This window comes from Nyctereutes procyonoides, unplaced genomic scaffold (assembly GCF_905146905.1).
Source record: "Nyctereutes procyonoides isolate TBG_1078 unplaced genomic scaffold, NYPRO_anot_genome, whole genome shotgun sequence".
Taxonomy (NCBI): Eukaryota; Metazoa; Chordata; class Mammalia; order Carnivora; family Canidae; genus Nyctereutes; species Nyctereutes procyonoides.
The window spans coordinates 41,585,805-41,613,444 of record NW_026575131.1 but is presented as its reverse complement, the minus strand read 5'-3'; the positions used below and the strand labels follow the sequence as shown (position 1 = coordinate 41,613,444).

The 27,640-nt window shown below is 53.1% G+C and overlaps 1 protein-coding gene across 1 annotated transcript in view; it reads right to left on the bottom strand.

Annotated features, from left to right (window-relative positions):
* Positions 1-210: 210 nt before the first annotated feature.
* Positions 211-27,640, bottom strand: part of SCAP (SREBF chaperone) — a 67,127-nt gene continuing 39,697 nt past the window's right edge. The window contains exons 3-23 of the mRNA XM_055344217.1: positions 22,188-22,317; positions 13,368-13,525; positions 12,346-12,566; positions 12,057-12,162; positions 11,275-11,447; positions 10,747-10,873; positions 9,285-9,397; positions 8,197-8,291; positions 6,853-6,951; positions 6,527-6,745; positions 4,899-5,275; positions 4,274-4,462; positions 3,997-4,198; positions 3,809-3,924; positions 3,206-3,722; positions 3,030-3,115; positions 1,550-1,632; positions 1,285-1,451; positions 1,045-1,125; positions 636-842; positions 211-552 (exon numbers count right to left, since the gene is read on the bottom strand). Coding sequence (XP_055200192.1) covers positions 307-552; positions 636-842; positions 1,045-1,125; positions 1,285-1,451; positions 1,550-1,632; positions 3,030-3,115; positions 3,206-3,722; positions 3,809-3,924; positions 3,997-4,198; positions 4,274-4,462; positions 4,899-5,275; positions 6,527-6,745; positions 6,853-6,951; positions 8,197-8,291; positions 9,285-9,397; positions 10,747-10,873; positions 11,275-11,447; positions 12,057-12,162; positions 12,346-12,566; positions 13,368-13,525; positions 22,188-22,317 — 3,712 coding nt within the window. The 3' untranslated portion in view covers positions 211-306. The remainder of the gene's footprint in view (positions 553-635; positions 843-1,044; positions 1,126-1,284; positions 1,452-1,549; positions 1,633-3,029; positions 3,116-3,205; positions 3,723-3,808; positions 3,925-3,996; positions 4,199-4,273; positions 4,463-4,898; positions 5,276-6,526; positions 6,746-6,852; positions 6,952-8,196; positions 8,292-9,284; positions 9,398-10,746; positions 10,874-11,274; positions 11,448-12,056; positions 12,163-12,345; positions 12,567-13,367; positions 13,526-22,187; positions 22,318-27,640) is intronic.

Below are 27,640 nucleotides of genomic sequence, written 5' to 3'. Positions count from 1 at the left end.
GCCTTAGCCGGGATGGATGTGGCCGCCCTGGCCTTCCACACCTCTGAAAGGTTAAGAAAGCAGGCCCGTAGCCCGGGGCTTCCCCGCCCCATAACCTGCGGCTCACAGAAGCGTGTGAGCCAGTGCTGGCTTTTAGGCCCAGGGAGGGTGGGTGCGTAGCAGCTCTAGGGGAAGACGTAAGTGGCTCGAAAGGCCAGTGGCAGATGGGATTTAAAAAAAAAAAAGTTTAATATTACAGTCACAAGGCAGAGACAGCTTCCAGAAGACTCAGCTCTGCACCACAGCTCCTGCCTGCCATGCCCCCACTCAGTCCAGCTTCTCCAGCACAGAGGGCACATACACCAGGCTGAGCTCGCTGCCAAAGTTGCAGACGATGGCAGCATTGTCGAGCACCAGGATCTGGCGGGTGGGCTGGGCCTCGCTGTTCTTCCCCAGGTAGACTGTCTGTAACAGGTCCCCGTAGTTTAGGTCCCAAAAGGAGACACAGCCCTGGCCGCCAGTCACCAGCAGGTTGTCGGAGATGACACCCAAGCTTGCACCACAGCCCAGGTCCTGGAGGCAGAGACACGATGAGCTCTAGGTCTCGAATCCCCCCCCTAAAACACCAAGAATCCTGTGGCCCCCAGTCTGCCCACCTGCTGAATGGAGTAGAGTTTGATGCCCGTGCTACGGTCCCAGATGCTGATGAGATCATCCAGGCCACTACTGATGACGCAGGAGGTGGTACAGGTGAGGGAGGTGACGTCCCCACGGTGAGCGAACATGTGGCTGACCCGGCTGCCGGTCAGCACGTCCCACAGGCAGATGGCCCCATCTTGTCCTCCACTGGCCAGCACCATGGTCTAGGGGAACAGGCCCAGGGGAGCCAGGTCACTGGTGGAATACCTTTGTCTACGGGGGTGTCTCTACCCTGGGGAGTGGGGGGCTTCCCGCTCTGCTTCCCACACGGTTCTGGGGCCAGCTGTCCAGAGTAAGAAACAAAGGCCATGGCTTGGTACCCCTGCAGCCCACCACAGCACCCCCCCCCTCCCCTGACCCCCTCACCTGGTCAATGTACACAGTTGTGATGGCCCCTGAGTGGCCCTGCAGGGTGAAGAGGCAACACGAGTCCTCCAGACGGAACACCTGGGGCAGGGGTGGGCATCAGGTTGTGTGGTCTCTGGGGGCTTCCCGCTTACATTTTGGCCAGGAAATCCCTTCTGCATCCTCTCCCTGACTGACCCTGAATGCTTGCCCTCCTATGGCAGGCCACCCCAGCACCCACAAGATGGAACCAACTCTCACTCTCAGAGTGTGGTCTTGGCTCCCAGTCACAAGCCGCCCAGCTGCGGCCTTGAGGGCAGTGATGGGTTTCTGGTGTGCACAGGGGACGGTGTGGGTCAGGCGACAGGATACTGTGTCACTGCTGCTGTACACAGGGGACGTAGGGGAACTGCTCCGCCCTGGAGTCCCTGGGGACAACAGACCAAGTGAGATCTCAGAGAAAACACGCTGCAAGCAGCGGCCGCCCTCCCCGCACCAGGTGCAGACACCTGCACAGGCCTCTGACCTCGGAACTGCAGGGGACTGAGGACGCTGTGGGTCTCCAAGGAGAAGAAGTCCAGGGAACCGTTGAGCCGGGCAGCCACAATCCTGCAAGAGAAGAGTGGCTGCTGGTGGCTCTCCCTCAGAACACCCGGGCTTGGGGCTGAGCACTGCGGCCACCTGAAGGGTCAGCTCCACTAGGCATATGGGAACAGAGGGACCACAGCCAAGATGCAATCACAGGTGCTGGGAAACCTGCTGAAGCCAGGGAACATGGGGTGCAACTCTCCTTTGCCTTTATCTGTGAAATGGGGACAACTACCCACCTCACGGGATGAGCCTGAGGGTAAATGAGCTTGTGTGTTAAGAGGCACCTGGAGAACATCATGGAAGACTAGGGGTTAAGAACCCTCACAGCCTGGAGATTAATTAGGAGGGCCTTCTGAGGAAGGAGATGGGTCCCGGGGCGGCTGTGTGGTGGAGCCACCGGAGGCGGAGGCACTACGTCTGGTCTGTCTCTGCTCTCCGAAAGCAGCTTTGATCCAAGCTCCACCCACTGCACTTCCTTTTTCCACAAAGAAAGGATTTCTTCACTGCCAGGGGGATTCCTAGGCAGAGACAGGGGCATCTGCCCAGCGGCCCCAAAGCTTTGAAACGAGTGGAGTTCCAAATCTTCTCCGGCACAAGGTGATGCTTGCCTATGAGTCCTGAACAGGAAGGGCCCACCAGAGCCTGTGAAGGCAGGGGTGCAGGGAGGGGAGGGCGAAGGGAAAGGGGAGCACACTCGGGCACCGGGAACTCAGGGCAGGGCTGACACCTGGGGGCTTTCCCTGAACCTGAAAAAACAAGCAGCAGGGAAGAATTTCCAAGTGTGGAGGAAGCCTACAAACCTGGCCAGGCTAGAGAAGAGAGTGACCGCCAAGGCCCACGCAAGCAGCCTCTGCATCAGGGCAGAGATGACAGTGGCAGCCACCAGAACCGAGGGCCAAGTGTACCCCGCCCCAAGAAGAAAAAGGCTCCAATTTTAGCTTAGAGGCTGGTACCACTCGGGACCAGCAGGGGTCAGGCAGGACAAGTGTTGAGCAGGAGGCGCCAGGTCTCAGTGAGACCTGGGTTTATTGGCTACGAATGAGGAGCGAAGAAAGCTCTGGTGGCTGGGCCCCCGGGGAGCACCCACAGCCAAGAAGCAGGCCAGGGAGGGAGGCGAGAGCAGCGGACAGCACCAAACATGAAGGAAAGTTTTAAAAAGGTTCTGAGAAAGCGTCTTTCTGTCACGGAAAATGCAGCTGAGACCTGGTAAGGTCTGCGCTGATGGGCTCGTCTGGGAAACCCTGACTGTGAAACAGAAGGGAAACCAAGGTGCAGTCGTTAAGGGCCCCAGGCCCTCGGCGGTCACCCCTGCGGTTCACAGGTGTGGGGCTGCAGTACTGAGAAGGGCCACCAAGCACGGTGGGAAAGGGGCCGGGACGTGGGCTTGCGGAGGGCAGGCAGCCCAGCGTGCTTACCTCTTGTCCAGGAAGACCAGGGCTGTGATGCCCGAGGACACCTCCTCGCTGCTGCAGCGCAGTGTACCCTCGATGGCATCCCAAACCTGCAGGTGCAGAGGCCATGAGCGCCTGAGGCCAGGGAGGACCCCAAGCCCAGGGACGCCCTCCGCCCACCCCCGGGCGGCGCCGCCCACCTCCAGGCGGCCGCTGCTCCGCCCCACGACGATGAGGCTGCCCTGCAGCTCCAGGCTCCAGATGGAGCCATCTGCGCTGGGGGCCCAGGCCAGGCAAGGGGAGCCCTTCTCGGGAGGACCCTCGTCCTCGGGGGTCAGGGGCGGCCCGGGCCCGGGGGAGGGCGGGCGCAGAGCTGGCGTGCAGCTGGGCGCGAGGCCGTCCTCCTGGTACACGCGCTGCACCAGGCGGCTGAAGTCGTAGCCCGGGCCGTCGCGCGCACGGCTGCAGCCCGCCCGGTGCCGGGGCTCGGGCTGCGTGGGCTCCGAGAGCCTCGGCTGTGCCGAGAAGTTGGTGTCGATCAGGCAGGTGAGGTCTGGCTGGTCCCCGAAGAGGGCAGGAGGCGGAGGGCCCCGGGGCCGGTGCCGCAGCGGAGGGCTGTCCCCAGGCTCCTCCGGGCCTCCCTTCCCGCTGTCGGACAACCGTTCCCAGCTCTCCTGCGCCTCGAACGCGATGCCAACGCCACTATCTCGGCGCTGCCTGCGGGGGTCGGGGGAGGCAATGGAGTGAGGGTGGGGGTAGGGGGGGTGGGGGGTAGGGGGGGTAGGGGCGGCCCGGCCACCTACCCCGGGCGCGGGATGCGCGTGAGACAGTCCCCGGTCTGCGCGTCCCACACACAGACGTGGCCCGCCAGGCAGCAGCTCACCAGCAGCATGCCGTCGCTGGCCAGACACTCGATGTCCTGCGGGAGGCGGCGGTCAGCACGCGGGCCTCGCCCCGGCCCGCCCCGCCCGCCCCCGCGCCGCCCCCTCACCATGAGGTGTCCCCGCAGCACCAGCGGCACGATCTCCGTCTCGGGCGGCGCGTAGCCGTAGTCGTCGCAGGGCAGCTCCCCGCGCCGCCGCCGGCCGGGCCCGCTGCCGGGCTGCCCGTAGTTGCGCGGACACAGCACGCGGTAGAGGCAGAGCAGCAGCAGCACGAGCACCATGCCGGCCGCCAGGCCCAGCGCAGCCACCCTGCACGGGCGGGAGGGGTGAGGAGCGCCCCGGGCCCCCTTCGCCCCCCGCCCACGCCCTCCTCACGGGCCTTACTTGTACAGGGTGACGTCGCCGTGGGCCGGCGCCACCCCCGGGGCCCTGGGGCCGGCCTCCCAGAGCCCACCGGGCCCGGGCCGCCGCTGGGGCCAGGCGCTGCGGCCGTCCTGGGGGTGCCGCCCCTCCAGGGCCTCCCTGGGGTTCAGGCGCAGCGTGACCGGGATGACGGGCAGCAGGCTGATGTACCTGGGGGCGGCGCGGATCAGCCGAGAGCCTGCGGAAGGGCCCCTCCCCACTGCCCACGTGCAGGCTCACCTGGGCAACTCCAAGCCCCCCTCCCTCTGGGGACAGGCTTCCCAGCAGTTGGGGGGGGGGTGCCTTGCTCTGTTACAGCCATCACTGTGCACGGGCTCCCTCCTTTGCCCATCCTGGCACGGGGGGGGGGGCTGGTGGCGGCTGGGGGGCTGAGGGACTGGCAGCAGCACCCTGTTACTGTCCTGGGCTGTGTGCTGCCTGGAGCGCTGGGTCCTACCTCACAGCCCTATGGGTGTTTCTTGAAGGAAACACAGAAGGAAATACAGAATTCAAAGCAATGGGTCTCCCACCTGAGGGGGAAGGGATGCTTTGGGGACAATGAGCCGACACCAAATGGGAAGGTGGCAGCTGGCACAGCCCAGCTCACCTCTTGGCCAGGGTGATGTTGTAGTAGCTGAAGAGCGTGGGCCAGTGGCGGAAGGACAGCTTCCTCCAGAGTTCCTCATCCTCAGGCCCCCACGTTACCTCGGGGACCAGGCTGTCATGGGCGCCCTCTGCTGGGCCCCCAGGCTCAGGCGGCTCTCCAGGCAGCGTCTGGTTCTCAGGTAACTTAGGGCCATCAGGTGGGAAGATGGAGAAGGCAGGGTCCGGGTGGCTGGCAGGCAGCACGCCACCAGGCACAGGCATGGGAGTCAGGGCACCCTCACCCAGTGGGCTCTGTTCTGTCACCTGGGCAGCAAGGTAGGTGCGCAGCCCTGCTGGGTCTGTGTACACCAGGATGCCGATCCAGACAACGGTGCCAGCCTGCAGTGGGGTAGTAGGGTGCTCTCAGCGGGGCCTTTAGGTGGCCCTGACCCCCAGCAGCCTTGGCCCTTGTGCCAGAAGGAAGCAGCACAGGGGGAGGACATGCCTGGTGGGGGGAGGACACAGGCCCCAACCTATCCTCCCTTCTGCCTCATGAAGTCCCACCACTACCATCTGGGCCAACTGCCATTGGAGGGACCTAGTTCCCTTTTCATGGTCACGGTTTCGGTTTCCTGGCCTAGAAATACAAAGAATACCCTTAGAACTTCCCCAAACCCATCTCAGCTGGGGCCAGAAGGCAGGCACCATTCCCATGGTCAGAGAGCAAGAGGGACCTGCTCAGAGATGCCATGGGTCCTCCCTAGTCCTCGGAGGGCCTCAGCCTTGCTTCCTCTCCCTGCAGCCCCCTGGGGGCGCCACTGCTGGCCAGCAGCCTGCCCTGCTCCTCTCCTGCCCAGCCCAGCAAGTGAATTATTCTGGCCAGCATCTTCTGATGCCCGTGCACTATATAGCAGGGGAGCCCTGGCTTGGGGAACCACGGTAGCTCCATTCCAAAGCACTCCATCTCCCAGGTTCCGTCCTGGGTCCCTCTAAGGAGATGATGACTCTTCTACCCAATGCCCCAAGGGCTGCTTCTTCAAGGGATAGATTTATTGCCTTAGAAGCCCAGGTGGCTCAGCGGTTTGGCGCCGCCTTCAGCCCAGGGCGTGATCCTGGAGACCTGGGATCAAATCCCACATCAGGCTCCCTGCATGGGGCCTGCTTCTCCCTCTGCCTGTGTCTCTGCCTCTCTCTCTCTGTGTCTCTCATGAATAAATAAAATAGTTTTTTTAAAAATCTGTCTAGGGATCCCTGGGTGGCGCAGCGGTTTGGCGCCTGCCTTTGGCCCAGGGCGTGATCCTGGAGACCTGGGATCGAATCCCACGTCGGGCTCCCGGTGCATGGAGCCTGCTTCTCCCTCTGCCTGTGTCTCTGCCTCTCTCTCTCTCTCTCTCTCTCTCTGTGACTATCATACATAAATTTTAAAAAAAAATTAAAAAAAAGAATATTAAAAAAAAAAATCTGTCTTAAAAAAAAAAAAAAAGGAAGCCTCTAGGATCTGGGCAAGACGGTATGGCAGGCAGCTTCCCAAAGCCAGGATTCATGAAGCCACGAGGGCCTGACGAGCACCCCCCACCTCCAAGGCAAAGTGCAAAAGTCCAGAGGGAACGGGGCGCTGGCCCTCAGAGGGCAGGGAGGGGTGGCCAATACCATGATAAGGCGCTGTGCCAGGCGGGTGCGGGCCAGGAAGTAGATGACGCGCAGCCTCTTGGGAAGCCGCAGGTTTCGGAAGGAGGACGGTTGCAGGGTGATGGTGTGGGGTGTGGATGGCCGTACGGCCAGCTGCCGCTCGAAGCGTGTTGGTCGCCCCACTGGTTTTGCTGGAGGCAGGCAGGCCTCAGAGGGCAGCCGCTTGTTCAGGTCCGCTAGCTGTTGGGGGCGCAATGGTCAGGGCTTGGGGCTGCCCAACAGGGTGGATGCCCTGAACGTGGCCAGGGCCAGAAAGGCAGGTAGGGCAGGGCCCAGCCCACTCCTACCTCCATCCGACGAATGTCAATGGACAGGACAGTGGTGAAAAATAGCATCTGAAGGAAGAAGTCTGACACGAGGCCCACGACGGCAAAGAGACAAAACTCCTGGAATTAGAACAGATGAGGAGACACGATGACGTCACAGCCCAGCACCTGAGAAGCAGCTCCCTGTCTGCAGGCCCCTCAGAATCTGTGGGGCAGCAGCAGGGGGAGGGCAGCAGAGAGAAAAAGAGACGCTGGTTAAAAAAAAAAAAGAAAAAGAGAGAGAGATGCTGGTTACATTCGGAGTCTGGGAGTGGCGGCGGAGGGGCAGTGCCAGCTGCCCCCCTCCCCACCAGGGGGCAGCAGAGAGAAGGCTGAAGGGGGGTGCTCTCCGGACACTTTCCAGTCCCCCTTGAGAGGAGGGCCTGATCCAGCCTGGAAAGCACTGAGCCCCACCAGCCCGCTCCCCAAAAAGTCCTCCCCCACTGCTCCTCTGGCCCTGCTTAAGTCCCATGACCAATGCCTACCTAGAGCCCAGGCCTGACCCAATGTCAGGACGCTCAGAAAGCTTGTTGGCCGGTGACTGCCAAGGACCAAAGGAAAGAGGGCAGGAGGAAATTAATTTACGCCCTGAAGCTTAAAACAGGTAGTCTCTGCTCCCCAAGCTCTGCCAAGAGATGAAATCTGCTCAGATTTCAGTTTTCCTCCCCTGCCCTTCACCACAGCTTCCACTCAATCTGCGGTAAGATGAAGGACCCAGCAGGTGGTGGCACAGTGGTCATGTCAGTTTCATGTCCCAAGATGGCACTGTGTCCCGCGGACACCCTCTGGGGAGAAGCCTACAGCCCTATGTTGTTTGCTCTCCCCCACAACTCAGTAGGCCTGCCAGCCATGGGGGCAAGTAGCGGGGGACAAGATCCAGCACTCCCTTCCTGCAGCCCCTCAAGCAGTGGTCAGCAAGTCTGGGTTCTGACTCAGTGTAGGGCCCCCTCCACCTGCTCACAGCCCCACAGCCAAGTGGGGGCACTGGGCCAAGAGCAGGAGCTACTCTGAGCAATGGGTGGTGGCCCTCCTGGTCTGGAGGCTGCAGATGTGGGTGAGGGCTAAACCTAGGAAGGAGGAGGGGCCCCACATTGCTTCTGCCTGAGAAATGAGCAACAGGTCTGCCTGGAGCCGCGGGAGCACTTCTGAAGCAGACCTGCTGGGAGCACTCTGTGTGTGGAACACCATCCCTGGCAGCGAAGAGGTCCCATCTCCTAGGCGAGGGTTGCCTGCACTGAGAAGGGTACACCCTGCACGCTGCTGCACAGCTGGGGAGCTGAGCAGCTGGCTCCACACTCACCCGAGAAGAGAGCCTTAGGGCCTTACCTGGATGGCAGGCACCAGGGTGAAGTAGCCAATGAGGATGATGCCCAGTTCCGTGGCCATGTTCTTCATGATGGACCAGCTCTCACTGCTTAGGCCTGCGGAGGACGACAGGGCCATGGGGCCAGCACATGTCTGCACCCAGCCTCCTGTTCCCCAGAGGGCAGAGGCTTTGGAGGCTGAGTGCCCAGCTTTTTGAGGCAGCCGGCCCACCACAGCACCCAGGCTCCGGGTGCTGCCATCACTGCACAGGTGCTGCGGGGAGGGGCAGGAGGGTACAGAGGAGAGCTACAGCCACCATCAGAGCCAGGGAGAAGCAGGGTGCTGAGACGAGCAAATCCAAGAGGAAAGCCGAGCGCCACCCACTCTGCCACATCCAGCCTCCAAGTACTGCTCTGCCTGGTGCGCACGGGCCCCACACGGGCGCAAGACCCAAGCAAGGGAAGCGCTGGCTATGGTCTTCCTCCAGCCCTCCCCTATAGGAAGACTCTGCTGGGTGAGGGGCCATGTCTCCTCCTGCCACCAGAGCCCCCCATCTAGTGCAGGGCCTGGCCTCTCACAGAATTTCACAAAAATTTGTCTGTCCAACAAATGAACAGCCTGCCCTCAGCCCTGTTCCCACAGACTAGGGGTAAGGAGGAGGAAGAACAAAAGTTCAGACTTCCGGGTCTAGGCTCTCTGCCCACTTTCCTCAGAATCCTGATCCCCAACTTCTGGCACTGAGTCCACAAGGACCTTTTGCGGCAGCTGTGGAGGCAGTCTCTGAAGTGACCAGCCTCAGGAGTCTGGGCCTAGTGTGGTGGAGTGAGGCAGGAAGAAGCAGCACCAGGTGCCAGTCTGGACAAAAGGCCACCAAACACAAGCCCTGCAGAGTCCAGTCTGTGTTCTTAGGGACACATGAACCAGGACAAAGTAAAGTCCAGCAATTCCATGGTTCCTCAGGGCATGTGCTAACAAGCTTCCAGGGCCTGGTGGTCCACACCATGTTACACTAGAGGTCAGAGCAAGGGCAATTTCTGGACCTGTCTCCTCCATAGCAGAAAGCACAGCATAGGCCCTCCCCTGTGTACCCCCCCAACTGCCAGCATTACCTTGAGCGATGCGCAGCTTCACCTCGAGGTCCACTGGGGTTGAGACCACTGACTTGGTGAGCACCAACACATTCTCTAACCCAATAACCACCACAAGGTAGGGGAAAATCTCGCTGGGGACAAAGAGGGAGAGGGTGAGGACAGTACTGAGGAAGGCTTCTCAACAAGTCTGGGTCCCGGGAAGGCTGTGGGGTTTGCAGCCTGTAGTGGGAGGATGCTGAGCACAGGGCCCAGAAGCCCAGGGCCCAAGCCCTAACCTCCCCCACCTCGCCACACACACGCCCATCTACCTCGCTTTCAGCTTTCAGGCGGCCCTGGAAGCCTGGCCAAGTGGCCAGCAAGCATCCCTGCCTCCATCTCTGCAGTATGGTGGCTTCCGGTGCACCCCTCTCCCTGTCCCTCCCACACCAGACTCTGCTGGCCAGAGCGAATGGTCAGGAGCCCTCAGCATTGCTGCCGGCCAAGCCGTCAGGATGAAGTAACAGCAGATGAGAGGGGTCTCAAGCCCTGCTCACCTCTACAGAGGGTGTTTGGAGAATGGGTCCTAAAGAAAACTACTAGCTCTCCAGGAGCTGAGGCTCACACTACTGGTGAGGGACTATGAGAAACTGGGCACACCAGCTGAGGTAAACCTGGTGGGACACCTGCTGTGGGGTCGTGGGAAGGAGGGCTCTGAGGATGGCATGGCAGACAGCCATGAAGGAGGGGGTGTGTTAGCACCATCAGGTTCAGGAAGGAAGCAAGTGTTCCACGAGCAAAAGAAGTAACAGAAAACACAACATCACTGCTCCTGCAACCAGTCTGACAAACCCCGGTAGGGGACAGGCCAGGTGGCCAGCAACCATGAGCAAACAGGGGGGCAGGGCCTAGTCAGAGCCATGCAGGCCCAAGACAAACATGGAAACGGGCTTCCAGCCCAAGAGTTGGAGAGAAATGGCAAGAGAAAGCACACATCAGTGGAAAGGTGGCAAATTAGTGTGTGTCTTTTAAAAACTTACTCTGAAATGACCTATTTTATTAGTCTTTTAAATGTTTTAGTGGTAAAAAAAGGGAAGAAATGTACCTTTCTTAACTTCCTACCCATCTGTGCCTCAAACCATCATGAAGCAGTATGCGTGTTTGTGTATATAAATATATATAAATGAACACACACCCACATCCACTTATACACACAAGACAAGACCACACACGTGCAGAAATACACTTATATCTACATATATGAATGCATGTCCCACACACACACACACACACACACCTATACATGTATTATATGTATATACAGATACGCTACACATACATCAATATGAATACAGGCCAGGTAAGTCAAAGGTAAAAATGTACCTCTTAAATGTCAAAATAACAATGTGAAGATATGAGAGCAATCATCCGGTCCCAGGCATGCCCAGAGGCTCTCCAGCCCAAGGGCACCCCTGAAGCTCAGTGGAGCCTGGTGAGGACCTACCCGCCATTGAGGGTAGGGGTCAGGCCGAAGAGTGTGCAGAGCCCCACAGACATGAGCAGCGAGCTGAGCACTGTAACCACGGCAGCCAGAGCCAGCCCCCATTTGGACTTGACCATGTCGATCTTGCCTGGAGGGCAGAGAGGGCACATCAGGGCAGCATCTTCCCCAGATCCTGACATACCCCGGGCCCTTCTGTGCTTATCTCCTAGGAGTAGAGAGTACCCTGACATCTGAGGAAGGGGAGGCCCCTGGTTTCACCAAAGAAAAGGACACCCACGTATACTTCCCAGTCTCAGAGAAGCAGTGTGTCTTTTGGGAACCCTAACCGAGAAAGGGTCTTTTCTGGAGAAGCCAGAGAAGGCCTGGACCCACCCAAGCCCAAGACTATTGGGGGATGAAGCCCTGGCTTTTGTGACCACTGGGCATGTTTGTCATCTCTGCCTAAGCCACCTCCAGAGGCAGGGAAGCAGGTGGTGTGGAATGCCCATTTAGCTTGGAGGAAGCCTTGAGCCTCTGCACTGGACCTACGTGTGGAGAAATAGATGTAGGCAAACAAGATGATGTAGGTGGTCACGAGGGGGATGAGTTCGGCGATGCCAATCTCCTCCTTGAAGTGCACGTGGACCAGGCTCTCCGCCCGAAGGCTGCAGTTGGGGCTGGGGTGCAGGAGCATCAGGCGGGCCCGCAGGCTGCCCAGGAACCTGCTCATAGAAGGGGGTGATCGATGGACTGGCTCTCTTGGGCCCGGGGTAAAGACAATCCCTTGAAGGAAGGCCCATCAGGGCCAGGGCTTCCCTCCTCCCTGTGTTGGAAGGAGCTTTTCTGTGGTGTCTGAGTTTCCCAGTCTTCAAGGGGCCTTGGAAGAATTATAAAATTGTCTTAGGAGCACCCCAGGCTCCTTCCTCAACACCCTTTTTCTGACCTGTCATACCACTCTGAGTGCCAAAGGCCCAGGACAGTCAGTTGGAGGCATCCCCAGTGCTCTCTGCCTAGGGAGGGAGCTGCCTGCAGCACTTGCTGGGAAGGCCTGAGGCCACATGCCTATGGCACCAGTGGGGCTCTACCAGAGGCTCAAGAAAGACCAGTGGAGGCACCAGGACCCTGAATTTGCCTTCATCCCTTACTCTTGACCACGTGTCAGGTCACCCCCACTGAAATGTGAATCTAAGGGAGATAAACATTTTAACAGGAGGCCTAAAAACTCCAATTCCTGGGGGACATTCTGGATACCCTAAAACAGAATGGGGACTACTCCGAGCCTCGTGCCATTCCACAGCCCAGCCAGGAGCCCTGAGTGCCGATGGCCTTACTTGGCATGGTAGTGCTGGAAGACCAGGGTAATGGTATATGAGACCATCCTCTTTCTGGTGTAGAGGCTCACCCCGCTGTACTTCCCAGGAACACCAAACAGCAAGTCTGCAGACAGAAACCAGCAGGCACTGACAGAGGAAGACAGCCGCTGTAGAGCCAAGGACCCCTTCCCACCCCGAGCCAAAAAAACAAGGGGTAACCCTTGATCTGCCAGAGCGCCCATCAAAGAGGGCATGGTGACCAACAGACACCCTTTGCAGGTCCCTGGGGAACCTGCCCTGGGGGTACCTTTGAGCGTGGCTGAGGTCTGTAGGGTTTTGGGCTCATGCTGGTGGATAGTCCCGATGATGTCAGGATCAGCATGAAAGCGTTCCCGGTCATTCTGCCAGAAGTTCCCAGGGGATAATAGCAGGCATCCATGCTCAGGAAGTAGGTTCCGGAGCTTCCTGAGGCCTGGCAGCAGGTCGGTCACCTGCAGGCACACCTCCTCCAGACCCCTGGTCCCGGAACTGTGCAGGAGATAGCACAAGGCACCTGCTATGTCTGTGAGCACAAGGCAGGCCCACTACATTTACGGGGGACCCTCTGTCATCAGGCTCCCAGATGCCTGCTATCTCAAAGAGCCTAAGGATGAGGACAGCAGGGAAAAGTTCTTCCAGGTGGTTGACAGCATGTGGCTGATGCACCTTCAAAGTACATGTGGGGTCCCAAGGCTGTGAGAAGTGAATTCTGGGACCATACGCAACCTCTCACCCACTAAGATATCTCGGCCAATTCAGTGGCCAGAGAGGCTAGGGTGAAAATTAGGGGCTTCATTTCATTCACCAAAATGCACTGTCAAAACCCTCAGCTAACTAAAAACCCAGCGGGTGAAGCGGCCTGTGAAGCCAGCACACTCCAGAGACCCACTGGGAGCCGGGGGGCACCATCTTGGCTGGGACGTCCAAAGTGATCCCCAGGTGGAGTGTGCTCCTTCCTCCTCAGCTCGGCCACCATCATATCCACATCTAAGAACCACTGGGAAGTAAGCCATCTGAGGCGTGAGGCAAGCAGCTCCCCATCAGCTCAGCCCTAAGGACACCTACTCTGAGACCTGAGGACAAAACTGCCTGTGCCATCCACAGAGGTCCAGGGGGAGTGCAGCCATGCGGGCCCCACAGGATGCTGAGCCAGGAAGCTGGCTCACCCGTCACTCTTCTCACTTGTTCAAGTTCTGCAGAGCTGGCTGGCTCAGGAGAGTTATGCCAAGGACTGTCCCTCCCTTCAGTCTGGGATGGATTCAGGGCGGCTGGGGTCCCTGGGAGGGGTACCTGTCTCTCAGCACGTGGTTCCGGATCTCTTCCACCAGCTGGAATGCCCGGGACAGAGGTGAGCGAAACACATCCACTGCCAAGAGGTTCTTGTGCCAGGGAGACACCGAGGACTTCACAAATATCTGCTGGATATAAGCCACAGGGGCACCCACATACTGCAGAAGAAATAGGGGAGGGGTGGAAAGGTTAGCTCACACAGGAGGGAGAAAAGCGGGCCCACATTTAGTAAGGGTTTACTGAGCAACTCTATGGGCAAAGCACGTGGGGCCCAAAGGACAGGCTTTCAGAAATGAAGATATCCACAAGGGGCTTTTTATCAGATATCAACCACTTTCCTACACACTTCCCATTAGACCAGGGGTTGGCAGACTACGGCCACGGGCTAAATCAAGCTGGATACCTGCTTTTCTAAATACGGTCACCCCATTCTGTACTGTCCGTGGCAGCTCTCAAAACCAACAATAGCAGAGGTGAGTGTTTGCAACAGAAACTGTGTGAGCTGCAAAGCCTAAAGCATTTACCATCTAGGTCTCTACGGAACATACCTGCTGACCTCGCGGTGGACCATAAGCTCCCAACAGGAGCTTCCACTTGTAGGTCAGTGGTTTTTAAAGATTAAAAGACCCAATTTTAAATCCCAGCTCTCCAACTGTATGGCCTTTGAAACACTTTGGATTTCAGTTTCCTGACTGTGAAGAGGGGGTAACCAACATTCATCCTGCACCATTGAAGATGCACACACACTCACGCACACCTCACACCACCATGGACACTATTACACACATATGCATACAAACAACACATGCAGAGATTAAGTATTAATGGAAGTATTAGCAATAAACAGTTGTGGCACATCTCTTCATCAACTCCCCCATGACAGTCCTATGGGAAGCAAGGTGACGATGCAAGATTTCATGACTCATGCAGGGTGGTGCAAGGACCCAAGCCCATGTCTCCTCACTGAACATCACGACTTTCTCTCTAGAACATGCCATCTGCTCCTGAAGAGCTAACAACAGGCACCTGACCAAAGCATTCAGACATGTAACAGGCAAGGAGTAACTCCCAGGAATGGAGAGGTCGGGGGGCACCCCCAAAATGAGGTACTGGATTAGCCGTGGCAGGATTATGGCCAAGGGAGAAACTGAGTGGAGCCACAAGGAATGGCAGGAGAAGGACAGGGAGGGTCTCTGAGAGCACAGCCAGTCTAGACAACACAAAGGAGTCTTGCCAATAAATAACAGAAATCACAGCTAGAACGATGAGGGGTGGCAAGGAGGACGCCTGACTGAGTTGTCTAGATTCTAACGAGCTGAAGTGAAAAGCCTCCAGGTGTCTGAGAGGAAGGGTGACCCCAGAATAAAGCAGTGCTCTGGAAGCCTACTCTGGAGTTACAGCGTCATCTAGCTGGAGGCCAGGAAAGACTGCCCACAGCCACACACGGTGGTACCAGCTGAAAGGGCTGTCCTCACGTCCGTGCCACAATCAGAGACTCTCAAGGGGAGAGGAGGAGGTGAAGGAAGGCCGCTTAGCCACTCAATGATGCCTGACTAGAGATTATTGCACAAGCAAGGGTCAGGAAGCTGAACACAAATACCAAGTTACGGCCTCCTGGGCATAAAGGAACAACCCAAGGCAGCCACCTGCACCTTTGTGAAGTTTACATTTATGAAGCCATGTCTTACAAAGGCTCTGGGAAAACAAGGCCTCACCTGCTTTGTCATTTGCACTGGACTCGGCGTGCTAGAAGCTGTCCAGAGGAATCTGGATGGAGCTGGCTGCCGCAGGCTCTGACCTAAACAGCAGCTCAAGGGCTCAACTCATCACACAGGCCTGATTAGGGGAGGAGCTGTCTGGAGATGAACAGCTCTACAAGGAGAGCCATCCCCATGGAATCATCCTCAAACCCTGTGAAGGACACAGTGTGTCACCCAGGGACAGCATGACACTGTGGAGCCTCCATCCTGGGTGGGTCTGTCTGTTGGCCACAAGGTGGTGTCGCACGTACCACCTCCTCTGCCCAGCGCCCTTATTGGGCCCTCCACCTCCGACCTCAGGCCCACCGGAGCCTCTGCAACTGAACCCTTAGTTTCCAGGCGTCAAACTCCTCCTCGCTCCTCAGCCCTCCAGCCCCCTTCCCAGCCAGGCACCTTCTCCCCAGCCAGGAGCACCATTTCAACAAAGTACTAATGAACATGACAACCGGAACTTTTTCCCTGGGCTCTGGGGATGGCTCTAAGAGTTCTGCCTATAAGCGAACATACATACATATGGTTTTGTTTTTGTTTTTAATGTTTCTGCATAAAAGTATACATATTGTCACTGCTATCGTCATTTTCGGGGGAGAGGATCCATGGCTTTCATCAGATTTTCACAGGAACATGTAACCCCTCTATCCCAGACATCTCTCCATTGTCCTTCCACCAATGCTGGGCAAATCCACTACTCATTTGTTTGCATGCCTCGGCTGGCAGGCCCCACCAGGCAAGAACCAGGGAATCGTGAATCCTACTGCAGAGCCCTGTTCCCTGGCATTGGCCAGGCCTCCCTCTGCTGGCAGGCTCTTGACTCACCCTCCCTGATTTCCAAATGAACTTTCTAAGCAGTTATTCCACATCTTTCCAACCCTTCAAAGGGCTTGGTCTGCTCATGTTTTAACATGATTGTAGCAAACTCGTCGCCCAACATATGTGCCCTCAACCCCCCTCTTCTGGGCATCGAAATTCCCTTACAGTGGTTTATTCAACAGGCATGGACCTGACTCTTGTCATCCACTACCTAGTCTGGGTTCCCCAGGAGTGGACCCTAAGATGGGTGCTTTACTTGCAAGGTAGAGAAAGCACAGGGAGGGGAGTAGGGGTAGGAACAAGGGAGGGAAAGTGGCCAACAAAGGGTATTACTGGCCAAGTGACCTCTGTGGGTAATGGGGTTTAGCTGAGTCATCTCACCTAAGGGATTAGGGAGCTCAGGTACTACACATCAAGCCCTGAGGCTATTGCTTGAGGGCTGCTCATAGGGGCTTGAACTCCCCAGCACCTCCGGCTGGCTGCACCAGAGGTCCTTTGACTTACGAGATGCAGGTACTGGTGGCTGGAAAGCAGGTAGGCAGGCACTGAAATGGCAGTGAAGATTGGCAAGGGCCCCCCACTCCCCATCTGGGTGCTATGGTCATCACTACTAGATATTCAAGTGAGAAACAGACATGGAAACAGACACAACACATGGTATCTGAAGTGAGTGACAGAGGAGGCGTAAGGGCCAGTGGATCCAGATGCCAGTGGGCACAGGGTGCAGACTCCCCACGAGATGGAGGCTGTGGCAGGCAGTCTTCTAACAGGGCCCCGGTCACCCCCACCTCCCTGTGCTCATGCCCACGTGCAATACCGAGTGGGCTGCGCCTAGTGATTTGCTTCTAACAAACACATTCGAGCAAAAATAGTGAGATGTCATTTCTGAGATTAGGTTACAAAAGACTATAGCCCTTGAGGACATTATGCTGAGTTAAAATAAGCCAGTCACAAAAAAACAAGTACTGTACAATTCTACTTATACAAGGTACCTAAAGTAGTAGAGACAGAAAGAACGGTGGTTGCCAGGGGCTGCAGGAGGAGGGCAGTTATTAATAGGTATATAGAGTCTCTGTTTTACAAGATGAAAAGTTATAGAGATGGATGATTGTACAACATGAATGTATTTAATACCAGTGAACTATACACTCTAAAGGGCTTTGATGGTAAATTTTATGTTGTATTTTGATACACACATACACAAACTCACACACAATTGGAAGAAATAAAGATACAATTCTTCCTCTGTCCCCATCTTCTGGAACCACGACTCTGATGAAGTCAGCCATTTTGTGAACTTCTCAAAGGTCCACAAAGCAAGGAACTGAGGTGACCCTCAGCTCGGACATGATGAGGAATGGAGCCCCTCTGCTCAACAGCCTGCAAGGAGACTGTTGCCAGCTGGCCACTGAGTGAGCCTGGAAGCTGATTCTCCCCAGTTGGGCTTGGAGATGAATGCAGCCTTGGCTGCTCACCTTGAGTGCAGCCTCAGGAGACCCTGAGCCAGAAGACCCAGATAAGAAAACCAAGGCCCAGAGAGATAAGCGATGTGTCCAAGGACAGAACTGACAGGCAGCTGAGCCAGGATTAAAGCCAAGGCCGCTCAATTCTCCAACCTGTTTTTTCTCAACAGCCAACGTGTCTGGGTAGTTGGGAACCACGCGAGTTCCCACAGAGAATAGGAAACGGATGGGAAGGCCCAGAAGAAGCAGTGCAGGAGGGGAGCTGAGGTTCTGGGGACCCCTGGGGTCTCCAGCCATCAGCATTCACAGCAAGAGGCCCTGACCAGGGCTTCTTGGAAATCCTGTGTCCAGGCCAGGCTCAGCCACCAGCACAAACACTGCAATGCTGGCCCTGGGAGCCCAGCCAGCTCTGAGGCCTGCCAGGTAGGCCTGATGACCTGGTCTAGAGAAGGAAGCCAGACCTGTGCAGATCTCAGGCTTGTTTTGTTTTTTTTTTTAAACACGGTTGTTCCTCTACATTTGGATAGAGCAACCTAGAGCTCCAGGGATTTACCTTTACACTGACACACCCAAGGGCTCCCTTTAGAACATGACAGAGGACACTTGTTACTCAGCAATTCCAAAAACCAGGGCTCCTGGTTTCTTGTCATCCAGCCCTGGGCATGTACGGGGTGTAGCGTGGGGAAAGGGCAGGCTCAGGGGACCCACCTGGGTCCAACTTTTAGTGCTGGCCTCAGCTGTGTGCCTTGGACAATGGTGCCTATACTCTCCAAGCCCTAGTCCCTTCCTAGGGAGCAGGGATGGAATCCTAGAGCTCACATGTCACTGTGAGGACCAAACAAAACAACACACATAACCATCCAGCAAAGTGTCTGGCCAAAAACATGTCAGTTACGTGGAGCTACATCATCATGGCTTAAACATACTGAAATTAGCTTTGCCATCCTCTGAAGATCAATCCCTCTGATCCTTCCACACCCTGACCCTTCTCCTAAGCATGGGCACCTCCACCTCCAAGTTCAACATGACTGATCTCCTTACTGCCACTTTCCTCATGTCCTCACCTCTGGGGGACTGGCTTCCCACTGCCCAAAGTTGAAAGCCCACCGCCTCAGCTTCAACTAGGTCCCATCTACCTTATCACCTGTCATGCTCCAAGAAAAATACCTCACTTTACATTCCTGGCCTGCTAAATAAGTGGCACTGTTTCTCTGTTCAACAAGAAGCCTTTCTTCAGTATCTACTATGTGAAAATAGTGGGCTATACACACTTGAATGGAACACGATTCCATTCGAACACGATTCCTACTAGGTGGAAATACAGAGCAGAGAGAAGCAGGGAGAAAGAGCTGGGGAAGGCTTCCTGGAAAGAGTGGCATGTGAGCTCAGGCTAAAGGACTGCAGGCCTGGTGTGCCCCAGAGGTAATCCAAGCATATAAACTTTGGTCCTCCTCCAGAACTTTGGCCAGATCTGATCAATGACAATGACAACAGTGCCCAGGGACTGCATGCCTTCATGTAATCCTCTGACAACTTATGATATAGATGTGATTATCATTTCCATTTTATGAATGCAGAAATGAGGGCACGAAAGTGTGAATTAACTTGCCTGAGGTTAAAGCTTGTGCAAAGTGGAAAGCCTCTACCATCTTTGCTTTGCTCTTCCTCTGGGAAAAACATCCCTCTTTCCAGAAAGTTCCCCTCCCAACCCAACAAGGCCATTCATTCGTTAGTGACTCCAACAGAAGGTGGGCCTGACTCAGAGCACCAGGACCCAGCAGAGAGGATCAGAGACCTCTCTGCAGGACCCACAAAGGTGAAACTGCACAGTATAGCTGGCATTCCACTGTGGGGACCCTATAGCAAAAGGGGAGGAAGAGATAGCCATCTCCAGCATATGAATTCCATAAAAAGAAATCCACACAACTTCATTCAAAATGGGCAAAAACCTAAAGGAAGACATGCAAATACAATAAGCACTTGACGTAATAAACCAGGGAAGGCAAATGAAGACCACAATGAGATTTCTCTATGTACCCATTAGAACCTTTTTTTTTTTAAAGGTTTTATTTATTTTTATTTATTTATTCATCAGAGACAGAGAGAGAGAGGCAGAGGGAGAAGCAGGTTCCATGCAGGGAGCCTGGACATGGGACTCAATCCCGGGTCTCCAGGATCACACCCTGGGCTGAAGGCAGCGCTAAACCACTGAGCCACCCGGGCTGCCCTATCATATTTATTTTAAACTGACATCTTTGGGGTCCCTGGATGGCTCAGTGGTTGAGCGACTGCCTTTGGCTCAGGTCGTGATTCTGGGGTCCTGGGATTGAGTCCCGGATCAGCTCCCCACAGGAAGCCTACTTCTCTCTCTGCCTATGTCTCTGCCTCTCTCTGCATGTCTCTCTTGAATAAATAAAATCTTAAAAAAATAAAAATAGGGGGCACCTGGGTGGCTCAGCGGTTGGGCAGAGTGTGCCTCCAGCTCAGGGCATGATCCCTGCCCAGGGATCAAGTCCCACATCAGGCTCCCTGAGGGGAGCCTGCTTCTCCCTCTATGTCTCTGCCTCTCTGTGTCTTTCATGAATAAATAAATAAAATATTTAAAAACAAACAGACAGACATCTTTGTCTTCTCTTTCTAACTAGACAGAGATCTCCCTGGAAGCTGTGGGGGTTCTAGGTGTCCCCTAGATCATCCTGCTAGGCACACGACACACATACAATAAACATTCGAGGAATACAGGAAGGAATGAGGGAATGAAGGATGTTCTGGTTCCAGGGTGGGCAGCAGGTACTTGTGTTGTGCTACCCGGTGCCTGAGCCTCCTGATTTTCCTTTGGAAATGGTCCTTTCTCATTCTCAGCCTCATGATGGAGACAACTAACTGATGAAGCCAGTCAACAAAGTACCCACCTTTGCCACAGGATTTGGGATGGAGACAGGCAAGTCACCTCACATAGCATCAACGTGGCACCCTCTCATCCTGCACCAGATTGGATACTGCAAGAATAAAGCACTGAAGCTGCTGAAGCTACTGTTAGGTAGGAACAAGAGGGGAGCTGACAGAGCGGAGAGGTGGGCTCCTTCTGAGACCCCAGCCATACTATGCCTGAGTTCTGGGACTTCCAAAGTTCCCTTCTGGCTTACTCTGGTTTGGGTGGAGTTTTCTGTTCCTTATAACTAAAGCAGTTCTTACCACTCCTGTCTTGCTGGCCTGAATTTTTATCATGGACTGTCAGTGGAGGTAAGATAATGGAACACCGACTGGATAACAGGTGGCCGCACTGAGGCCTTGAAGGGATGGGGGCTCCAATGAGGAAGAGAGAAAACACAATCCTCTGACCGCGGAGCCCTGAAGTTATTTGTACCCCTGCTCACTATCATCATCCCAGACCAAAGAAGGGCACTATGGAAGTTTAAAGAGCTTACAAACAAGTCTCCCCCCACTTGCCCCACCCCATAGCTGTATCATTAGACATCTCTCCTGTACCATCAGGCCCAATGAACTCTTGGGAGTCATGAAACATCCACAAACACAGACTACCCTGCTGTGACCAGGAGCCATCAGTTTCACTATGTGGTATAACTGCATCAGGAAGTTAATGAAGATAAAAAGTGTGAACCAAGAAGGTCCCATGCTGAGCCAATGGTCAAGCTGGGACATGAAGTCACAGAGCTGGTTTCTGCCAGCAACAGATTGTGTTCCCTCTGACCTTCATGGACAGGGTCCTAGTAAGCCGGATTAATGTACAGCTTAATACTCACCCAGCTTCCCAGCTAGGTCTCTCTCTGTTGAGCACCAGTTGGGCTAAGTTTATAACAAGGACCTGACCGCTACATTACCCACAAAGAAAACAAAAAGGCTGTCAGAGAGAAGGCAAGAGAGGAAGAGCTCTGTTCTCTGAGCTTTGGTTTTCCTTCTCAACAACGGACTCAGCCCTAGCACAAATCCACAGGACCAAAGCACAGTGTGTGAAGGAAGGACACTTTATCCACTACCTGGCAGGTAAAAGCTTTAGAGATGGGCTAATTGAGCTTTTAAGATTTCCAAATAACGAGTCCAGCATCACAGTGAGTGACAACTGAGACTCTGGATTGGAGCAACGGTTATTTCTTGGTGGACATCAGGGCTCAGCTCAGAGATAGTTAACTGAGAACAGTATGGTCCAGAAGCAGCAGGGACCTGGGGTTCTGATGTAGCAAGACCCCATGTGTGCTAAAAAACAGAGGCCCTTCATCACTCTGGGCCCCACTTCCTTAACTGGAAAAGGAATTTAAAAAAACCCAAAACCTCAACACATTTTACCTAACTGCACTCTGAGGAGAAAAATCAGACCTAATCAATCTGAAAAAATTGGGTGCACACTGCAAACATTAGACAGTGTCAAGACTCCAATGACAGAACATTCTCTAGGGATGCTTCATGGTTCTCATGACCCATTGGGGCAAGGAGATGGGTTGTTTGACAGAGCACTGCTTGGCCCTGGGCATGGTTGTGTGAGCAGCCCAGGTAGGCATCCAGACCCATGTGGCCACAGCTCTGACAACCAGAGATCCCACCCAGTTGTTGTAGGACAGTTGCACTTCTGTGTCATTTGGTGTTTCCCTTCAAAAAGGGTTACTCATTAGCTGTGTGACTAGGTATCTGTGGTGCCTTTGTAAAACCGGTCATGTATGTGTATTCACCAATCAGAAGCTGGCCACCTTCACTCTCACTCCCAGAACCCCTGCCTGGGCCCATCTCCACCCAACCCTTGGGGCTCTCCCCAGCCACACATGAGCACCTACCCACTCTGGCCGCTCACTGGGCTCCCCTGGTTTGTGGTCAGGGGCCACAGGCGGGGGCGAGTAGTCCTTCACGGGAGTGGTGAACTCCACCGGTCCTGTCCCTGGCAGGGGCAGTTTCAGCAGTGGGCAGCTGGGATGAACAAGAAGGAGAGAAGGGTTAGGACATGGGCGGGAGCACCATCTGCGCCGAGATGAGTGATATAGGAGCCACTGCAGGTGCACTGCGTTCTCCCTGCTGGGACTGTATGTGTGCGAAATACTGGAATCTGAAAACTGCAGAGCTAGAAAGACACTCAGAAGCCACCTAGATCAGAATTTTTCAAGCTCATTTTTAGTCACAGAAAGCTTACAAGGAAGTCCAATTCATAAAACAGACTGGTTGAGTATTTTTGAGATGTAACAAAGATGCAAAAAAAAAAAAAAAAAAACCACCAAAAAAAAGAAAAATAAAACTTCTCAAATTAGATGTAAGCAAGACTATAAAAAACAGGGGGAAATCTATAAAAATCCCAAGGATCCTGATGCATATTGCAGGGCAACTGCTCCAATTTAAAGAGACCACAAAAATTGTGTGTAACATGCTGAGGGTATGGTATGATTTACACTCAGACCCACCATTTACATGGGAAAAATATTGGCTTTATATCAAAAAGCTGGCAAACCAATATGCATTTTGTTTCATGTCTTACTTTTTAACAAAACTTGTTTTTGAAAATTAACTTTTATATAATACAATGCACAAATCTTAACTAATGAATTTTTCTATATGCATACACCTGTGTAATTACTACCTATATCAAGCTATAGAACATTTTCCAGAATCTCGAAAGGCCTTTGCCTTTGTGAGCATCCCCCAAACTACTATCAGAACTTCTAGGGTCAGTCAAGTACCTGACTTCTTGATCTCAGCTCAGGTCTTGATCTCAGAGTTCTGAATTCAAGCCCTGCATTGGGCTCCACAGTGGGTGTGGAACCTACAATCAATCAATCAATCAATCAATCAATCTTGGGACACCTGGGTGGCTCAGGGGTTGAGCATCTGCGTTTGGCTCAGGGCGTGATCCTGGAGTCCTGGGATCAAGTCCCATATCAGGCTCCTGCATGGAACCTGCTTCTCCCTTTGCCTATGTCTCTGCCTCTCTCTCTGTGTCTCTCATGAATAAATAAAATCTTTGAAAAAAAATCCATCTTCTATCACCATAAATTAGTTTTGCTTTTTTAATGGCTTACACATGAAACCACCCTTTCCATGTGTGTACTCTCTTATGACTGGCTTTTTTCATTTAAATTTTATCTGCTAGAATCCATCCATACCAGTGGGTGCAGCAGATCACTCCCACAGATATGTGCTATTCCACTGAATTATACTTTAGTGCATTTTTCCATTCTGCTGTCAAGGAATGTCTGGCTGTTTCCAGTTTCACTTATTAAGAATAAAGATATTATGGCCATTTTTACATGTGGCTTTGGTGGCCATAACCACTCATTTTGTTGGGTGTGTTCCTAGAAGACAATTTCTGAGCTGTAGGGTGTACATGTTCAGCTTCGTAAATACTACCAATTTTCCAAAGTACGTGTACAAATGTATGTTCCCACCAGTAGCATGACAGGAGTTTTAACTGCTCCATATCCCACCTCTAGATACTGTCAGGCCAATTAATCGTAACCATGTAGAAGAGGAGGCAGTGATGTCTCTCTGTGGTTTCAATGTTCAACAATGTTGAAAATTCTTTTGCATACTTGTTGGCCATTTGGATGCATTCTCTTTTGTGAAGCCCCTCTTCAACTCTTTCAACCATTTTTCCCCCTAGATATGAGTACTGAGTCGTCTTCACAGCTACACATTTTCCTCCTCCTAATAGTACTACATTCACAGCACCCCATCAGACTTGGTGTATTGTGTTTCTGTTTCTGTCCTCACTTCAAGGTATTTCCTAATTTCCCTTCTGGTTTCTTGGCTCACTGGTTGTTTTAGAACGTATTGTTTAACTTCCATTTATCTGTGGATTTTCCAGTTTTTCTCCTAGTATTTTTTGTTTCATCCCACTGTGATTGGGAAAGACATTCTATATGATTTTGGTCTTCTTTCATTTATTAAGACTTGCTTGTGGCCTAACACATGGTCTCTATCCTGGAGAATGTTCCATAAACATTTAAGAAGAATGTCAATCTCGGGCAGCCCGGGTGGCTCAGCGGTTTAGCGCCACCTTCAGCCCAGGGTGTGATCCTGGAGACCTGGGATGGAGTCCCACATCAGGCTCCCTGCATGAAGCCTGCTTCTCCCTCTGCCTGTGTCTCTGCCTCTCTCTCTGTGTGTGTCTCTCATGAATAAATAAAAACTAAAAAAAAAGAAGAAGAAGAGGGATCCCTGGGTGGCGCAGCGGTTTGGCGCCTGCCTTTGGCCCAGGGCGCGATCCTGGAGACCCGGGATCGAATCCCACGTCAGGCTCCTGGTGCATGGAGCCTGCTTCTCCCTCTGCCTGTGTCTCTGCCTCTCTCTCTCTCTCTCTGTATGACTATCGTAAATAAAAAAAAAATAAAAAAAAAATTAAAAAAAAAAAAAAGAAGAATGTCAATCTTGCCGTTGCTGGGTGTTCTCTACATGTCTGTTAGGTCTAGCTAGTAGACAGTTTGTTCAAGTCCATCTTCTTATCATCTTTTTGGTTTTCGTAGCCAATACTGAAAGTGCAGTATTCAAATATCCAACTATAACTATGGATTTCTCAATTTCACATTTCAATTCTGCTCATTTTTGCTTCATGTATTTTGGGGCTCTATTGTTAGGTGTGTGTGTGTTTATAACTGTCATGCATTCTTGCTGTATTAAAGCATTTTAAAAAATATTTAAGATTTTTTATTTATTTATTTGAGAGAGAGAGAGAGGCAGAGACACAGGCAGAGGGAGAAACAGGCTCCATGCAGGGAGGCCGACGTGGGACTCCAGGATCATGCCCTGGACCAAAGGCAGGCGCTGAACCGCTGACCTACCCAGGCATCCCAGTTTCAATACTATCTAAACACTGTCTCTAGGGATCCCTGGGTGGCGCAGCGGTTTAGCGCCTGCCTTTGGCCCAGGGCGTGATCCTGGAGACCCCGGATCGAATCCCACGTCGGGCTCCCGGTGCATGGAGCCTGCTTCTCCCTCTGCCTGTGTCTCTGCCTCTCTCTCTCTCTGTGTGTGTGTGTGACTATCATAAAATAAAAAAATAAATAAATAAATAAACACTGTCTCTATAGATCTCTGTCTCTCCTCTTTTGTACTGTTATTGCTACAGATTACAATTAATTTTTTTTTAAGATTTATTTATTTACTTATGAGAGACACAGAAAGACAGAGGGAGAAGCAGGCTCCTTGTAGGGAGCCTGATGTGGGACTCGATCCCAGATACTGGGATCACGCCCTGAGCTGAAGGCAGATGCTCAACTGCTGAGCCACCTAGATGTCCCAAGGATTACAATTTGTACACTGAATGCCCATCACCAAATATTTAAAAATTGCTGTTCAATGCACTTGCTTTTAACTCACAAAAGACAAAGATGTTACAAACCAAAGTATACAAGTCTGGTTACTTTTACTAGTGTTATTTTTAATGATGGTTTCAAAGTACTGTCTAGTATCCCTTTATTTCAGCCTGAAGGCTGAACAAATCCCCTCAGCTTTTATCTGGAAAGATCTCAATTTCTCCTTCATTACCAAAGAATCATTTTGTAGAATACAGAATCTTGGTTGAGTTTTTTTCATTCAAATCTTTAAATGTTATCCCATAGCCTTCTGGGCTCCATGGTTTCTGAGGAGAAATAAGCTGTCACTCAAACTGACAGTCCCTTCTATATGAACAGTTGCTCTTCTCTTGCTGCTTTCAAAAGCTAAGGTTCAACTGTTTGAAGGCAGGTGTCAAGGGCTGACTCCAGACTTAGCTAAGGTTGTGCTATGGAAAGCTTTGTACAACACACATGGGCTGAGCCCTGGGCTCTTGGTGCGCAGCACAGCCTTAGGACCCAGAGCTAATGCTGATGGGAAAGCAGGCAGTATTTTTACATCCACATTCACTTTCCACACTAGAGCTGCTCAAACACTGACTGAACTAAAGGCAGCTGGTTTCTCAAACGGTGATTTAAAACATCTGTGAAGGGCAGCCCAGATGGCTCAGCAGTTTAGCGCCACCATCAGCCCAGGGCGTGATCCTGGAGACCCAGGATCGAGTCCCACGTTGGGCTCCCTCCATGGAGTCTGCTTCTCCCTCTGCCTGTGTCTCTGCCTCTCTCTCTCTGTGTGTCTCTCATTAATAAATAAATAAAATCTTAAAAAAAAAAATCTGTGAATTCCAGGAGTCTAAACACTGCAGCAGGAAGAGAAAGGACAGGATACTTCAGAGCATCCAACTTTCTTAGGATAAAGGCTCCTGGGAAAATGTCCACAGGCCTTGAAATTCTTCAAAAGGTTCCTAGTCCTTCTCCAACCTTGCCCTGGAGCCACACAATTGCTCTTTTGCTGCTGAGGCTCTGCTCCTACTGGTACATGCTTGCCCATGCTTTTCCTAGATAACTCATCTTTGAAGCCTCAGTTGTAGTACCACTTGCCCCCGGAAGTCTGTCCCTTCCCCCAAAGTGTGGTTTGGGAGCCCTCCTCCTGTGAGCTACCCAAGTGCCCCATACTCATCCCAACCTGGTTCTTATCACTGACAGTGAACCCGTTTCTGTCCCTGTACCAGTAATGGTTTCTCTCACTGAGTACCTATGGGCCAGGCACCAATCCCAGTGCCTTCCATCTATTTGCACATTTAAAAGCCCTACCACAACCCAATGAAACACACAGAAACTATAGCCTCACTAGGAAGTGACAAAACCAGTATGTCAACACAGGCAGTCTGGCACCAGAGTCTGTGCTCTTAACATCACACTCTAATACCTAGTATTGCATTTGTTTTGTTAAAAAAAATTTAAACAACCATATATTCCTCTTAACATAGGCAAAGAAAAACACCAAGAAAAAGATTCTACAAAATTGCAAAATGTGAGGTCATAATCACCATCCATGGCTACCAAATTCTAGCCAAAAGGAAAGCTTGGAAGAAAAGTGTCAGGCAACTTTGAGAAGTGAAAACACTCACTTTTCCAAGGTTAGAAAACAGACTAGAGGGGGCAGCCTAGGTGGCTCAGCGGTTTGGCGCCGCCTTCGGCCTAGGGTGTGATCCTGGAGTCCCAGGATCCAATCCCACATCAGGCTCCCTGTATGGAGCCTGCTTCTCCCTCTGCCTGTGTCTCTGCCTCTCTCTCTCTCTCTCTCTCTCTCTCTCTCTCTCTCTCTCTGTCTCTCATGAATAAAAAAGATCTTAAAAAAAAAAAAAAAAGAAAAAACAGACTAGAGACTTGTAAAGAAACTGGGGATTTCTACCACTACCCCCATGTTGCTTCCGCAAAACCCATTTCTAAGGCCAGATTATATCTTGGTT